The sequence below is a fragment of the Amblyomma mixtum genome, chromosome 3 (assembly GCF_055824585.1).
Source record: "Amblyomma mixtum isolate Tamu chromosome 3, ASM5582458v1, whole genome shotgun sequence".
Classification (NCBI taxonomy): Eukaryota; Metazoa; Arthropoda; class Arachnida; order Ixodida; family Ixodidae; genus Amblyomma; species Amblyomma mixtum.
In genome coordinates, this window is record NC_143014.1 from 188,976,353 (window position 1) to 188,992,838 (window position 16,486).

At 46.4% G+C, this 16,486-nt stretch overlaps 1 protein-coding gene across 1 annotated transcript in view; it reads right to left on the bottom strand.

Moving 5' to 3' along the window:
* The window catches only part of LOC149353031 (uncharacterized), a 29,548-nt gene extending 16,781 nt beyond the window's left edge, over positions 1 to 12,767 (bottom strand). Inside the window, exons 1-4 of the mRNA XM_089575757.1 lie at positions 12,641 to 12,767; positions 10,280 to 10,362; positions 4,518 to 4,535; positions 3,824 to 3,916 (exon numbers count right to left, since the gene is read on the bottom strand). Of these exons, the coding sequence (XP_089431883.1) occupies positions 3,824 to 3,916; positions 4,518 to 4,535; positions 10,280 to 10,362; positions 12,641 to 12,767 (321 nt within the window). The remainder of the gene's footprint in view (positions 1 to 3,823; positions 3,917 to 4,517; positions 4,536 to 10,279; positions 10,363 to 12,640) is intronic.
* Positions 12,768 to 16,486: the final 3,719 nt, after the last annotated feature.

The window sequence follows — 16,486 nt, forward strand, 5'->3', positions numbered from 1 at the left end:
ACGTGCGACGTTCATATGGTCCTCCAGTTTTGAGCCACTTGGGCGCGATGACCTATTCAGGCCTGTTTCTGCTGCCGGACTAGGTTTGACACATCGATATATGAGACAGTTAGTTGCACGTTTCTTCTTTGTCCGTGACAGCTCCCATCCAGTTATCACAGCATCCCTGAAAACTAACTTAGTGAACCTTCTTCTCAACTTAGTGGTCTCTTCTAATTTTATCGAGCGGCCCATATTATTTGCTTTTATGGAGGAAGTTTATGACTAAGTGCGTTTCCGAGCAGTTCGCTTTTCTTATGGGTACTTATGCTCCGTTTCACGCAAAAAAAATATATAAAGGATTGATATTTATGATCTTTCCGCCTCCTTTGTATCACTCTCTCTACTCTAATTTTATTGGTCATGTTGTGCTGAGACGTGTACGTAAATTAAATTTGAAAGGCTCTGCGTTAAAAAGACGTTCGCAGGAAAAAAGTTGCGCTTCTTTCCTGTGTTCTCGACCCCCTTTTTTCCTGTGAACGTCTTTTTAGCTCACGGCCTTTCAAATATGAATATGTACCAACTAGCTTGTCAGAAAGCCGTACTTGAGTACGTTAAAAGCCGGTTTTGCCTTGTGCTAAAACGTTTTTCTTTAAACTTCACGCCGAAGTTCTGTCTGTTAAAATGAGGCTACACACAAAAAACATATTTTTGTTTCTTCTGCTAATTTTCGCCTACGTGGTACACCTAAAATCATCAAACACTGCAGTATTGCCTGCAAAGGCGCGAAATTATTTTGGGCAATTCTACAAATGTCACTGAAGAGAGACTTTGTTTTTAATTCTCACAGAGTGCGTTACCTAATGGCCATCCAACATGATCACGAACCCTTTGACACGATTTTCCTGTTCGGACTGCACAGCCTGTAGAAAACGCGCATGTTGGACTGGCATGCTGAGCCTGTCGTCTCCTTCAGCACACATTTCCGTCAGATGGTGGGCCAGCTAAAAGGCACTTACGAAGACAGTGACTATCAACAGGACTGGGTCCCGTTATCGGTGACCTGTCTTTCCTTACCACCGTTTTAGTTAAGTTGTGTGAAGACGCGGTTTTCAGTTGTGTGGAGTTGTGTCGCCATTCAAGTTGCTCGGCTACTGGCTGATTACTTTGTAAACAATGTATATAGCTCTATCCTGCATATAAGCGCTTGTAATAAATGCCATGCTGCGAAAAAAAAGAACACTCGTTGCGGGCTGGAAGCGTCCCCGTCTCGCATTCCGGTGGACCGGGTTCAATGACCTCCTACATTGAAATTTTTTGTTTTTTTTTTATTTAAGACCGATGCAAGGTTATATTTGCGCCGTAACATGACCTTAAAGATTTGTACGCGAGAAGTGGAGCTTTCGCTCCAAAACGAAGTATAGTGCAAAATACACGACGCCGGCGCTTATTGACAACTGGTAGTTTGTCGGAAAATATGTGATATATGCAGAGAAAAGCGCCCGAGAACAATTTGAACAACACGAACAAAAGATTAAACTAGAAAGTGACGTCAACGGTTACTTTGAAAACGACAGGCACTTGTTCAGGTGCGCTAGCTTTCTTGCTTGCAAAGCTAGAGAAGGTTTGGCCACACACACATGTTTACGGTCTTGGCGACGCAATATGCCTCAAATGTTTCCCTGCACATCTGGCTGTGACTGTACGCAATCGTTGTGTTATCTAAGTTCGGCGCACATGCGCTATTGTCGCGTTTCTTGAACTCTCGGCAATGCAGCACATTTGAAGAAACCTATCACTTTTTGTCTAGTTTGGTACTCTTTTAGCACGACATTCGGGCATCGTCCCGTCTGGCTGTAATAGATGTTTCAGTAAGACAAAGGCACTTTGTACGCAACTCCTTTCTTGCAAGCAATGAATTCGGTGGCATGCTTGACTGTGCAACTTCGTTTATCTTCTTGGGAAGAAGGAGGTGTTTCTTTTTTCTTTTTTTTTTCTGCCGCACACGCTCCCGCTCCCTTTTGCTCAGCGCCCGTGTCGTCTATTCTTGACTGTCCCTGGTTTTTGTTGCGCTAAATCTGCAAGAAGTAGGGTCACTATGGGCAACCGGTGGTGTTGGTGGTATGAAGCCTAGGTGTAATAGAGTGAAAAGCCAAGAATCACACCGAAGAGGAAAAATGATGGCTACTATACGCCTGATTTGAACTAACTGAGCAACACGCTGATAAATGCATTGTCAAATCAAAACTTTAATTGCCGTTGATGTGACTGAATTCAGTTCGTCAACAAAAATTCGTCAAACAATCGGATTCGCAGTATTAACGCATCCCCCTCCGCATTAATAGCATTAATCGTACGTCTGTAATCATTTTATGCTGATTGCAAGATTTCCTTATCCAGTGAAACTTTCTTTCGTGAGGAGCGCACCTGAGAAGCAGGGTTTGCTGTTTGACAGTGCCGTTCGCGTTGTGTAGACTTCTCGCTCACGAAAGGAAAGGCGCGCGGTGCTCAGCCACATCTGGTGTTTATGGGAGGCACCGACAACTGCAGTTGTTTTGTCGCAACAAGAAACAAGTGGAGCTACGGCTGACAGTGCTCTTGCAACGTGTACCCTACCTGCATCATAACATTCCCAACACCATTCCGTGATGAGGTAGTGCAGAAACATACGCGTATTCTTCGAGATGGCGATAGTATACAGGGCGTTTCACGTAACGTGAACCACCGCTCAGAGTATCTTTAAATTCCGCTTAATTAGTTAATTATCTTAGATTGATTACGCAAAAGTTTTACTGATCATTTTAAGGTCACTTGCGTTTCGTTAAGTCCTAAAGGTGGTTACGAAACAACCAATCCAATTTTTTGTAGCAACATATCTTCTATCTGGTCCTTTTTTCCAATATTTAAAGAAAGCCCACGAAATGTGAAAAAAAAAAACACGTGACTTCTCTCTTGCGCTGCCGTATTGCACCGCTGCCAAGCGCGTTCCGGGTGAACGCTCACCGTCTTGAAGTGAGCGGCCGGCGCCGCACTCAGCATAGTCTTGAAAGTGCGTCAGCACATTCTTCCTGAACATGCAAAGCGCGCGCCGTGATCTGCAATAAGTGATAGGCGGCCATCGACAGCCAATTCAGATGGAGCTTCTACTGAGCCATCACATAGCAAAATAAAAAAGAAAGAGAAAGCACAGAAGTCGCGTATTTACAGGTAGCCTTCGTTTATTTTTTTTATTTTTCTCATTTTGCAGCCCGTCAAACTGAGCGGCGGCCGCTCACTTAGGCACGGTCAGCGCGCACGCTTTGTTTGTTCAAAGCATGGTTGGGAGCGCTGGAGTATGGTAGCGCATGAACGCAGTCACGTGTTTGTTTGTTTTTTTTATATTTCGTGAGCTTTCTTTAAATGTAAGAAAGAAGGACTACGTACGAGATAGGTTGCTGCAAAAAACTGCATCGCTTCTTTCTTAACCCCCTCTACAACATAAGGGATTACGCGTGACCCTAAAGTTAATAACAAAATTGGCATAATTAACCTTAGCTAATTAACTAATCAAGCTGAATTAAAAAAAATACTTTGAGGAGCCCCACACGATGGGAAACAATATTTCATTGGTTGCGCCCAGCTCCGGTGAGCCACTTTTTTTTTTAAATCCTTAAACGCCGTGTATATCTGGCTGAACCTGACGAGTGCATTCGGGGACGAAATATAGACATATCAGAATGGGCCTTTTCTTCACGGTCGCAAACAGACAGGCGGTAAAGAGATTCAGAGAGCATCATTAGCGCGAATCCGTTCGTACAGACAGAACCGAGGCCTAGGTTGAGCGGCGCAGTGCCACGATGCTTACCAGTGACGACTTATGCTCGCACCATGCAATGAATTCTCGTAGAGTGAGCTCCTGCCTGTGCAAGATGCAGTTCTCGAAATCCATCACCTCCTCCTAAAGGTTAAAAACAAAGATTAAAACTCAACAAAACTTCTCTACAGCCTAGAGACAATTGGCGCGCATTTTAAGATGCCTGCTTAAGTAGCCTTGAGAATGAAGGGTTAATTTCTTAATATACATTTGAAATCGCTAATACTAAAATCTATAAACGGCCTCACGGTATAACAAACCCTAGCAAAAGCGCAATAGATGCAACCTGTTGGGAGATATTGAAGGTCGACGCACAAGAGATTGCTACAGGAGGATGCAAGAGATACAAGAGATGCGGTGAGATAATTTTCCCTTCTTTTGTGGGAAAGTTTTAGTACTGAGCGAGCTGCTCAACGCATGGGATGTATTCTTACAGTGCGCCGCAGGGCGTATATCGCAAGCATCTTTTTCCTTGTCCGATTCTGTTTTAATGAAAAATGCGCCCAGCGATCATTATTGTTCTTGGTAAATGGTTTCAATTCGCTCTTCGAACGCGACTTATCGCGATTTACTTTTCCTTTGGGCAGAAGTGGGAAGCCTTCTCTCGCTCATATAGAGGTAAAGAGGGGCGACCGAGCGACACCCTCAAGTGGTAGAAAGAAACAAATAACAAAAAGGCACTTACAATAGACAGGAAGTTCGACTGCATAAGCCAGACGGAAGCCATGCAAAGACACATAAAACACCTGTTTTTATTTGTAATAAAAACGCACAAATTGGCAGGCACTTCTGCTGTGCGAAAGTTTGACACAGATGAGCCCCGTTAATACGCGCGAATATATGACTTCTTCAATAGCATGATGGGAGTCATATTGTATGTACCGCGGTATGGCGCCCTTTGCACGGTTGGCCGCTAATAAGCATGGGTGCCGCAGTATACGCCTTCATGGCAGACATTTTTAAGGCATCACCGCATTGTTACTGACTCAAAGGGGCCGCTAAAAAGCAAAGGATTAGCAGTCTATATTTCGTAATTTTTCGTGGTTCACGTACCTTCAGCAAAACACAAATTTTCCTCGCCAAACCACCTCGGGATGCTGCTAACGGTGCGCCTCATATATCGAATCGACCTTCATGAATTCTTCCAGAGAAGTGCTCAAGCGATTGCCAGGTGCGTAGGAGCAAATGCGCTGGTCTGTTTAGTGTCGATTGCGGCACGAATTGCGTAGTCTGACGAAGGCACGTCGCTTTAACGGACCGAAGAGGCCCCCGGCATGTATCACCCCAAGCGGATTGTTGCGGAACCGTGGAAGTGACTATTTGTTTTTGCGCCTGTCCCATGCAGCGTTTGACGATGTTAGGCAATTGCGCCTCACAGGACCTTCTGCCCTGATTTGCTGCCATGGGCGAAACTTGGATTCACCGTTAAACATTCGTAATGAAGAAGCAGTTATAAGATTAGACAACGCTCTGCTGTAAGTCCGTGTCAGTGCCTAAGTCACTGAAAATCTCTTCGGCTACTTGCATAATGACGAAAAAAAAGTAAAGTTAGCAAATCATATCATGCATTATTTTAGACTGTTCGAAAAGAGCGAAAAAAAAAAGATGTCCGAGACAGTCAAAATAAAAAGGTCTTTCATCGATATTGCGTGCCGTCCTACAAATCGACCACGCAATAGAACTAATGTAAAATTCGGCCTTCGAGCTGATTCTTCGACCCTAAAATTTTCCGGATGTTACCTCACCTGATTTCTTTTTGTTCATAAGCCTGAAAATTTGGCACAGTAAAAAGAAATTCTTGTCCGATGAAGATTCTATCGGCGTCGTCAATTTGTGCTTTGCTTTCTGTGACAGTACTTTTTTGGTTTTGGTTTTTTTGGTGTTTAACGTTCCGAAGCAATCAGGCAATGAGGGACGCCGTAGTGAAGGGCTCCGAAAATTTCGACCACCTGGGGTTCTTTAACGTGCAGAGACATCGCACAGCACACGGGCCTCTAGAATTTCGCCTTCATCAAAATTCCACCGCCGCGGCCGGAATCGAACCCGCGTCTTTCGGGTCAGCAGCCGGGCGCCGGAACCACTGAGCCACCGCGGCGGACTGACAATACTTTTTTTCCCGTTGGATGAAAAAAAAAATGCAAATTAGTAGGCTAAGCAAATAGTCATGTAGACTTGAAGAGAGAAACCATTGAGAAATAACGAAATTTACTTTGCTAAAGCAATGTGCTTACTTTTGCGGTTTTGCACCCCTACCGAACCCTGCTCGTGTAAATCTCAAGAAGCCGCAAAGTTAAACCAACATGCAAACAAACAAGGACTTTCGTGCTTTAGTTCAGCGTACGGATCTCTCCGAGTAATTTTTTGCCTGTTTTGACGGCTGTTTCAAACACTTGAGCAACATGCACTCTGAAGGGCAATGATATATATGTTGCTGACAGCGTGCGCAGTTGCGAGCAGACGTGTGAAGAGACAGTGTCGAGGTGTATCAGATATTGAAGTACAGGCTGCTTCACATTTAGAGGAAAACCTGGGAGCGCGGGACAGAACCACCGCCGCCGAGAGCCAGCGAAAATGGTCGGCACCAGGCCCATGCACTGAAAGTGCACCCAGCTGTGTTCATTGCGCATGCGCCTTTGCTGCTGATCTCCCGCGATGTCGGCGGCAGCGCTTCGCGAAGCGCGGCGGTCACGTGCTTCCAGTTTCCAGCTAAGTATGAAAGAGCCTGGACACTTTGAAATGTTGTTTGAAGCGTCATTTTGCGCGAATGCAAGCTAGAAAACATTCAGTTTTTTTATGAAAAAAAAAACGCCAACGTTTAGGGATTTTAAAAACCGGTTACCTTATACCTCACTCGATGTCGATGGTGTCATTTTCCCATTCTTGCCCATTGGTAAAAGGCCCTTACATACAAAATATTAACAACGCATCCTTTTGTACCGTGAACCAAATCTCGTCAAGGAAGTAGCAGTAGAGGAAATTTGATAGAGGCTACATCGGGCTGAGTAACGACGGCAGTTCCTCAGCAGTAACCCAACCTTCTTCATCTTTCACGTGCGTTGAGCGTTTTTTTGCACTGTAATGCCAACAGCCCGATTTCGAGATGCATTCCTGGTTCAGTCTGTGCAGCCATTTGTTTTATTAACTAAATAACCTTGAAGTACTTTGCTCTGAGATTAATTTAACCACTTAAGCCCTCGGCATATAACCTGAACATTCGTGCAGTTCGCGTATGCAAAAGTCCAAGGCTCAGAATTCCATTTTCCACCTCAGAGCTCTTCTCTTTTCGCAATCTTCCACCGGAATAATCATGGCAATAAAGAAATGTCGCAATTTCACTTCAGCCCTTACTGCGGGTTACTTACGGGAAAACTGGTGACCACGCATGAGTGTAGCACACCAGTGCAGTTAAAAAGGCATAACCCGCGATGTCTGGCTCGGGGGTCTAATCTTTCAAAGAAAAAACAAACACAACTAAACCTAAACAAACCACACCAAGAGCGTGGAGAGTCTGTCCACGCTACAGAAAGAAAAACAATCATAACAGAAAACTGCAGACCTGAGGCACGCCACTTGCCATATATTCTACTCCAGACAAAGCAACTAGGTGGTCTAAACTGTCGCACACATGACAAGAAAAAAAACGCGCCTGCACCTTTTCAAGACATAGAAAGTAAGCTGGAACTAGAACCGTATGGTCGAAACAAAACTGCGCTTCTATCATCTTGCAGTGTTTTTTAGGAGTTTAGTTGCCAGACACTGCATCATGCTGACTTAGTACAGTCTTCCACAGACCTCTCTAGAGTGCACGGACACCGTGCCGTCTGCGCTCCGCAGCGCGCACAGCGACGTCTAGCGGCAGGGCCTCGTTCGAGATTGCGCACATTTGAGTATGGTCTGAGCATCAGACAGGCGCTGTCTGAAACCAAACGCTGCCGCTAGACGTCGCTGTGCGCGCTGCAGAGCGCAGACGGCACGGAGTCTGAGCGCTCTAGACAGGTCTGTGGAAGACTGCACACGCGACACCTATGGTTCAACACACGAATTAAAACTTTGATATTTAAGTGCGGCAAATGCAGGCTGCTTTATGAACTTTTCAATAGCTACTTGCTCTTCCTCGTTTTTTTGTGGCCCTAACCGCGGGGCGACTGCGCAAGGCACACTGACGCGGAGCAGCTGCCGACCTTGATGGCGAGCCTAACTCGCGACTAGCTGACGTCGTCCCCATTTCCCTGGCTCGTGAGAAGTTTTGAACAACAAATAGCGGATTCTTTGAAAACTAACAACAGTCGCGACTCGTAGGGACCAGAGGTTCGCATCACCGACACGTTGGCACGTGAGAACGGTTCGTGATCGACCGGGAGCAGTGCACAGTCGGCCCCAACTGAAAAAAAAAAGTTGGAGGCTTATCAAGGTTAAGCCCAGTGGATGCGAAGCAGCCTTCGTTTTGCATTCTTATTATTAACGTCCTTAGCGTTTGGAGGCATCTTGACCGCATACACGCCCGGCGCAAAGACGCTAGCGCGGTTGCGGGCACAGAGACTGACGCGACGGCGGGCGCGCGCCGCTTCATCCCTGGCGTGACGTCGCATATCACGTGACGCAGCAATGGTGGCGCCGCCGCCGCGTCGCGCGCGACGGCGCGAACCGAAGCGTGGAGGCCTCCGCCGGGCGACGTCCGACGGCGCGATATGAGGCCCCATCTGCAGCCGGTGTGACGTCATCACGTGACGTCACATCATGTGATCTCACTTCAAGGTCAATGGTGGCCACCGCCGGGCGTCGCGCGAAGACCCGAAACCTACGTTAATATGCTTCGCATAAAAGTAAGATACGTGGTGGTTGTCACCTTACTAGACAACCCCCCTCGCATGCGAACAGGTCAGTCGATTCGACCCCAGAGTAATATTTATTTGCTATGAGCTAGCGTTTAACTTACTGCTCTTTCTAATTCCATTTATTATTTTTTGGGAAGGGGGGCGGGAGGGAGAAGGGCGGGTTAAAACACTCGTCAGGAAACCTTTAGTATTTAATAGGGGTGTGCGAATAGCACTTGTTCTAAGCCGAATCGAATACGAATATTCTAGCTTTGATACCGAATCGAATACGAATAGTTTAGCGAGAAACCGAATTGAATAGATAAGGAATAGTGACAGAAGCGAATCATATAATTTACGAATATTCGTTACATGTGTGAATATGCAATGAGCAATCGTGAGAAGCAGCAAAGCGCTGAGTTAGAGCTGTATCTGTTCAAAGCTGCAACACTGATCTCCATTTGTGAGGCCGCAAAATGAAGTCAGCGTATTAACGTTATCGTTGTCGTGTTAGGCGCATAGGTAAAGTACCTTTTGCTCTCGATAAGATAATAAACTAGCGCCACATCACAGTGCATGGGACGAGCGAGAGCTACATATGAGGCATGGCCTCCGAAGTCAGGCACAGAGGCCGCGTTTAATGAACCTGCCTGGGCCCTGCCACGTCGTCCAATCTCTGAGGCCATGTATGAGGATTATGATGAACCTCGCCACGCGAATGGACCGCACCGCGGCGTTGAACTCTCCATCCTGCGCACACCGATCGCGGCAGCATGGTAGGAGGCACGTATGATATCTGTTTCTGGAATAGTCGTGGAAGGAAAATACGGCGGCCTTATTCGAACTTCACGTCAAATATTCGAAAAGTGCCCGAAAAAATTGAGGACCTATTCGATTCGTTTCGAATAATTTTTAGCATGCACTATTTAATTCATTAGAATAATCGAACAAGAGAATATTTGATTCGGTATTCGAAATTTCCGAATATTCGCACACCCCTAGTATTTAAAAAGCACGTTCTTTCGCTGGTTAGATGTTATTTTTCCCTTCCCCAAAGTGGCGCGGGAAAGGTAATTTTATATTTGTGTAGCCTCTTGAACCTTAAGCGGAGGGGGGGGGGGGGACGGAGCATTATTGAGAATATCCGATTGCAATTAGCACGGTAGATTAGGTCCGCTGTGGCGCTTTACGGAGCCTCTTGTCTCCCAGTCTTCAAACAACTGCTCCGAGGCAACCATGATTACGGCCTCCTGATGAGTCCCCTCAAAGAATATGAAGTCCAGTGGCCCTCAAAAGTTCTGACATCACATGTGGTCCCACTAGTAGACACGGAAAAGAGTCAGTCAGGAAAATAATAGAAAATACGGTCTCTCTTGCGGGCATGAGCTCACATGACACGATGTAGCAACAAGTTACGGTGCGAAACGCGAAAGCCCGCCAGTCGCTACCGAACAGCTGCCAAGCCATCTCGGCTTGAAACAGCTAACAGGTGAAGGATAGAAACAGTAAAATAATAAACAAGAGGTAGTAATGGTGCTCGCCCAGAAATAAATAAGGTTAAGCGATGATTCGACCAATTAATATCGGAGATGGAATTCGCTGTGGATGTGTTGAAGAGAATAAATATACGTACTGTAGTCATGCGTTTGTTCCTGGCGCTCGGGCTGCCTAACAACGACGCCAGCTTGCCTTCGCAAGCAGTAACGACATTGTTCACTGAAAACAGATGCCACAAACAACTATTAAGAACTTGAATTTGTATTATTTTTGTAAATCAGAACGAGCCGAGTTAAGTAGCCTGTATATATGTGGACGAAGATCTGAGAGCTAGGAAAGCCCAAAAGAGGAGCCGAGCTGCGATTAAGAGCGCTTGGATGCATGACAATGAAAGGGCCTAATCACGATGACTATCTTACATTTGTGACTGTACGCCACACTGAATTCGTACTGTGGGCCTACTTCACTATGCGCCAAAATGACTATGCAGCCACTATACAGGCACTATAGTAGGCACCGTGTGCCTACAATGTGGCGGGTCTGAGGTAGGCGTTATGTGACCGTCGCCATTGTTCTTAGCCCCTGATCTCCAACCCATCGCGAATGCATATATCCTGATTAAACTTTTTTCTATTCTGCCGCCACCCTGTAGCCCATCAACATCGACGCACGCAGACATTTTTACGACATCGTTTTCCTATAGTGTGATCTGTGCTCTGGGCTGTTGGTGGGGTATCGTAGCGCCCAAATCGACAACAAAGAGTGTTCTTAAGCAGTTCCGCGCCTTGCGCCCACAAAGCGTTCATGTGGGGCCTCTGTCTTCTGCAAGTGGCCGGTGGATTTTCTTTTTATTTTTTTAGCGGTTTTTAGAAGCTTCTGAGCTTGCAACCCAGACGACTTCATGCCCCGACATCACCACTTAGGATACTTTGATATAAAAGTTGTCTTTATATGGCAGCTGTCACCCTTTATTAAAATGACTACAAATTAGATTTTGTTTTTCGTTGTTATTAAATTTGTATACCATATAGAGTGAAGCTGAAATCTAAGGTTTGACAAACCGTCATCGGGACGGGTAGTAAATTCATGTCACAACAGAAAAAATGAGCGCCGACCAAAATTTTGGTCAACAGATGCTAGACGTTCGAAAAATGTTCGTAATGTGAAACATATTTTGGCATCTAACAAAACAAGTTACACATTTTTCTAGCGTCTAACATTTTTTAACCAAAGCTTTGGTTGGCGCTCGTTTTATCAGCTGCGACATTTGAGCCAAGCCCTTCTATTATCAAGAATTCTCAGTGCCTTTCCAATGCAAGAGGCATCAGTTACGGCTGTTACGTTGCATTGAGTGTGTCTGCAAAGAGAACGTCCGCAGCCGCGAAAGTGGGATTGTTCTTGGCCTCGGTCACATTCACCTTGCGAGGTAAGTTTCACAGAACTTGAGGAAGTTTTTCATAAAAACTATCAATTTTAATTTATGCTCAACTCTGCCCGTTTGTTTCGCAGGTGCAGATTTGAGGCCGCCTGCATAAATGCCTGTTTTGGGTGCGCTTGGGCCTCTTCTAATAAACGTGCTCGGTTGCAATAAAACACAAAAGTTCCTTTTCGTCTGATTACATCATAATTAAAAAGTTCAGGGTAGGAAACTAGAGCGAAAGTGTAGCCAAAGGGAGACATCCTGGCCTTTATCAAAAGTAAGGAACCCAGTGGGATTTTCTTCCGAGCCAAGCTGTGTGGCTCGTTATGCAGCGCCAGCTTCCAGATCTCTTGAGAACGGGAGAATCTGGCACCCTCACTGCTCCGATAGTTGTGGCTTTCACCGACGCTACAGGAGCCCAAATGCCCGACCTGGCGGCGAGCACCTTGGATTGTTTACTTTTGGCTCAGGCTGTATACATTGCTATCAGGCGCTTCAACGCTGCTAAGTGAAGAAACCCATTGGCCAGAAGGAAGGACGAAAATGGTTGCATGTTATCCAGGCGGATGCATGATGATGGCGAGAAGAGAGCTGCGTGCCACTGCATCTCATTTTTCGCCATCGCATCAAAATCTTTGACGGCAACGCTGGCGTGGCGGGCAGGGCAGAGACACGTCGACTGCGATAGCATCGGCTTTCAAGTCAGTTTTTCCTGCCAGTCATACACCTCCAGCAGGACGCTGTGACAAAAGCGAGGTAAGCACATGTAAGCGGCCCGGTTATTCAAGCCCCAAGAGTTCAAAGTGTACACCACCACGCGTAACAGGATGTTTACGACAGTCGGACCTCTAGGAAAGCACAGGCGTTGCTTTGCACAGCGTCGTGTTGTGGCCAGTGGTCTATGAGCACCGTCTGACCGTCTTTCATATGACGTATAGAAATGCACACACATAGAATAGAGGTCAGCTATGGCTCTATTTTTTTAAGGGACCAGGAGGGGGGACGAGAGAGGTCGAAATTTTTCCCACAGGCTTTTGCCGCATTCGACGAACATTGGCGGAGCGATAGTTTACTTGCCGTCGTTGTGGCATTGCGGAAATTCCGGTGGTCGTGTCGTGCCAGGAATGACAACCCGTCGTGAACGCGCAGCACCCACGGCCAGAAAGTAGGCGTTCAGTAGCAAACACGCGAGGTGTGCTGCCATTGAGAAGGAATTTGGCCAAATGAAGGCCCAACACCGGGGAGCCCTTCAGTCAGGCGCATAAGCCACGTCAACGCCCAAAATGCCACGTCTTGAAAGACAACTGGCCGTTGGCGCCGACGTTTTATTCTTTCTTATTAAGACAGCCTGCGCCCTCGTCTTTGTTCGTCTGCGTCTCTTGCATCTTACATTTTCTCCCTGGGCAGAAAACAAAGACCTGCTGAAACTAAGCGGTCCATAAAAGCGTCTTTAGACATATGTTTTTTCTTTAATTTTTACACATGCACAATAGACGTTCCAAACGAGTCGTTAGCTCTTCCCGTCTGCTTTTGTGCACATAAAGGCGGATTAATTGTGGACAGCAGAGCACAAATAGCCGGTGCAGAGAGACCGCAGGCGCCATGCTTCTCGCAAAGCAGTGTACTAAAATAGCTTAAATTCTGCCACTTTGCCGCTCTTTTTGTTTGTCGTACAGCGTTCCGGGTGGTGTCGTACGATTTCTCGTTCCATATAGCGCACATTTACTAGTCAAGTTGGAGACTAGCTTGCGACAGGGGATTCGAACCGACGACATAAGCACCTTAAATTATGTGTCTTCCCAGGCTCTTTACCTCTTCCCTTAAAGGGCAACTGCACCACTTTTTGAGAATTTCACTATATTGTAGGATTCAAATCTGTATAGTCTGTGGGTATAGCATGTCAAGTGTTTCAGAGCGCAGCTCTTAGGCGCCCGTTTCTGCGTTTCGCGGCGTCGCCGTCGCCGTTGTCCGTTGTAACCAGCAGTGGACACCATTTAAGCTGCGAAAGCAATGGAGCGGGAGCTTGGAAAGGAGAAAGCAAAAGCGCAACCTCCTCCCCTCCTTAGCAACCGGCGCGCCAGTGGGGGGCGCAGCTGTGCATAGCAACCGTGACGTCACACAGTAGCGGTAGAACGAGCGCGCACGCGTCGGCTGTGTCAGCTACACCGCCGCTCCTTCGTCAGACCTTTCGTTGCAGTCGAGTGAGTGAGACGCATGGCTCAGAAGCGGCCCAGTGATTCCGCGCCAAGCGGTTCGGGGAAGCTGCAGTCGGTTGACCACAAGGCTTTTGCCAAGTGCACTTTAGAATTTCCAAAGTGTCTTCGTTTTTTTTTTTTTTTGAGGAAAGGAAATGCGCTGTATCTGTCTCCCACAGCTGCGAAACCAATAGAGCGGGGGCTTGAAAAGCAGAGGGAAAAATTTGGAAATTGGTTTTTGAGGTAAGGATCTGTCTCACAGATTTCGGTCGACACCTGAACAAGAAGGAAGGCGCATAACTGCCCTCTTGGAAAAGTAGACACCTCAATCGTGCTTTAAGCTACGCGGCGGTAGTCACAGATGTGCGCTGCATGCTTTGGCATTGACAACGTTGTGCCAGAAACACTGCCACCTGCCAGGGTGGCAGGGTGGGTGGGGACTTTGGTGTAGATATGAAGACAAGCGGGAATTTCTTACCACGGCTGTGACAACCTCGCGAAATACTTGCGCAGACCTCGTCTTTGAGAACCAGGCGTTGGTGAAGCAAGTGGAGCATATATCTATCTATTTTTCCGTCCACAAAGCTTCCTTCATAACAATCAAGAACTGTTAGTGGAGTGTTTCTTGAAGAAGGAATATGTGTGAAAAATAAAAAGTTGTCTGTAACTGTACATACATGTCTTGCTCGAATTCTTTGCCTCAATCTGTCGAAAAGCTGAAACAGCGGATGAGCTGAGCTCAAATTTTGCATTAGGAAGTAACGTAATCGAAGGGAATTTTTTGCTCACTAGCATTTAAAAAAGTGACGTAATCGACAATTAAATTTTGCGCTTCTCCTCAATGCACTAGAGGAGTGCAGGGAAGTTCAGCGTGACGTCACGGAAGGTATGATTTAAAATTACCGCTGTCGTCAGCCACACCTTCACGGGCCTCGTTGGACGCTTCCAAGCAATTCTCGGTGGAAATTTCCTTCCGTGGCGTTGGTTTTTTCTCTTCAAAGCAGGCGTTTGTGCGCTGGAAACGTACCGATACCTTCGATGACGTCACCATGCGCCCCTCACTTGGCGTAGTGCACTGCGGAGAAGCTTGAAGGGCGTCGCGATTTTAATTGGCGACCACGTCACTATGTCAAATGCTAGCCCAAAAAGACTTCGCATGCTTTATCTGCAAGTTTCACACATTGGACCTTCTTAAGCTCGTTGGTTTCTAAAACATATGCAGTTTCCCTTCAAGGTGCGGTTGAGTTGTCCATCGAGATGTGAGACAGTTACTGTGCCATTTGCTTTCTTCAAAAACCAATTTTCGGATCAAAGTTGTAATGCAACCGTTTGTTCTACAGCGTTCCGCATGGTGTCATACGCATGTGTGTATGTGTGTGTGCTGTTTGGGTGGTGTATGTGTGAATTGGTATTAGTGCACCCAGGAAGAATGATGCTTTCGCTTCCCACGTGTAAGCTTTCTTAACTGTCTGTGCCGGTTTTTTTTTTCTGCCAGCACCTCTGATGTGGAATACGAAAACGGAAAGTGCGGCAGAGTTGCGGTGACACATTTCCAACATAATAAGGCCGGCGCTACGTGCTTTGTTTTGTTGAAGGCGCGTTCTAGTCGCTAATTTATAAACACTTAAGGACATTACTTAAATCCATCTCCACAACGTGGGGCCAAATTTCTCAATTTTCCTCAAGAAAAGCCTGTGGTTCTAGCATGTCTCAAAAAGTATTATCTGTTTTTGTGCTGTGGTGCCCAGTCTTATCTATAGAGTGCTGCCTTGGTGTGCCTGCTGTGTGCATTAATCGATAAAAAGAGAGGCACCTGCGGAGATAACAACGAATGAACGCTCTAGAATGTCAGCAGGTTCAAGTGGCACATCTAAGGGCCCCGAATCAGACCAATTTTTTCCTCCTCAGTTGCTGAATTAGCCAGCACACGCGACAGATAGAGCAGGTAATGGGGAGGTTAACTTGACTCAGGTCAGGCACGCTACCCGGCACATTAAGGAACGGAAAAAGCGGACAACAAAGAGATACGCTGCTCTAACCTATAAATCATACACTTTTCTTCCGCTTAGCAAGCAGTGAAGGAACCGCTTTTCGATTTTCGATTTAAAGGGAAACTGCATAGGTTTTAGAAATCAACGAGCTGAAGAGGGTCTAATGTGTAACTTGCAGGTAAAGCATGCTAAGTCCTTTTGGGCTAGCACTTGAAATAGTGAAGTGATCGCCAATTAAAATCCGGACGCCCTTCAAGCTTCTCCGTAGTGCACAACGCCAAGTGAGTGGCGCATTATGACGTCATCGAAGGTATCGGTACATTTCCAACGCACAAACCCCTGCCTTGAAGAAGAAAAAAACAGCGCCACTGAAGCCGAACCCTGCCGAGAGTTTTTTGGCAGCGTCTAACGAGTCAGGGCAGAATGTGGCTGACGACAGCGGTAATTGGAAATCATACCTTCCCTGACGTCACGCTGAGTTTCTCTGCACTCCTCTGGTGCATTGAGAAGAAGCGCAAAATTCAATCGTCGATTATGTCACTATTTTAAATGCTAGTGCAAAAAACCTTTGCATGCTTTACCTATAGCCTACATAGAGTTGAATCCTTGAATATCGCAAAATTCTCGAAAAGTGCTGCAGTTGCCCTTTAAGTCCGACGGCATGGGCATTACTCCTAGAAGCACGAAATCGGGCCAGAAAATTGAGCACAACGCCTGGGCAAGCCATACCGGTTGTT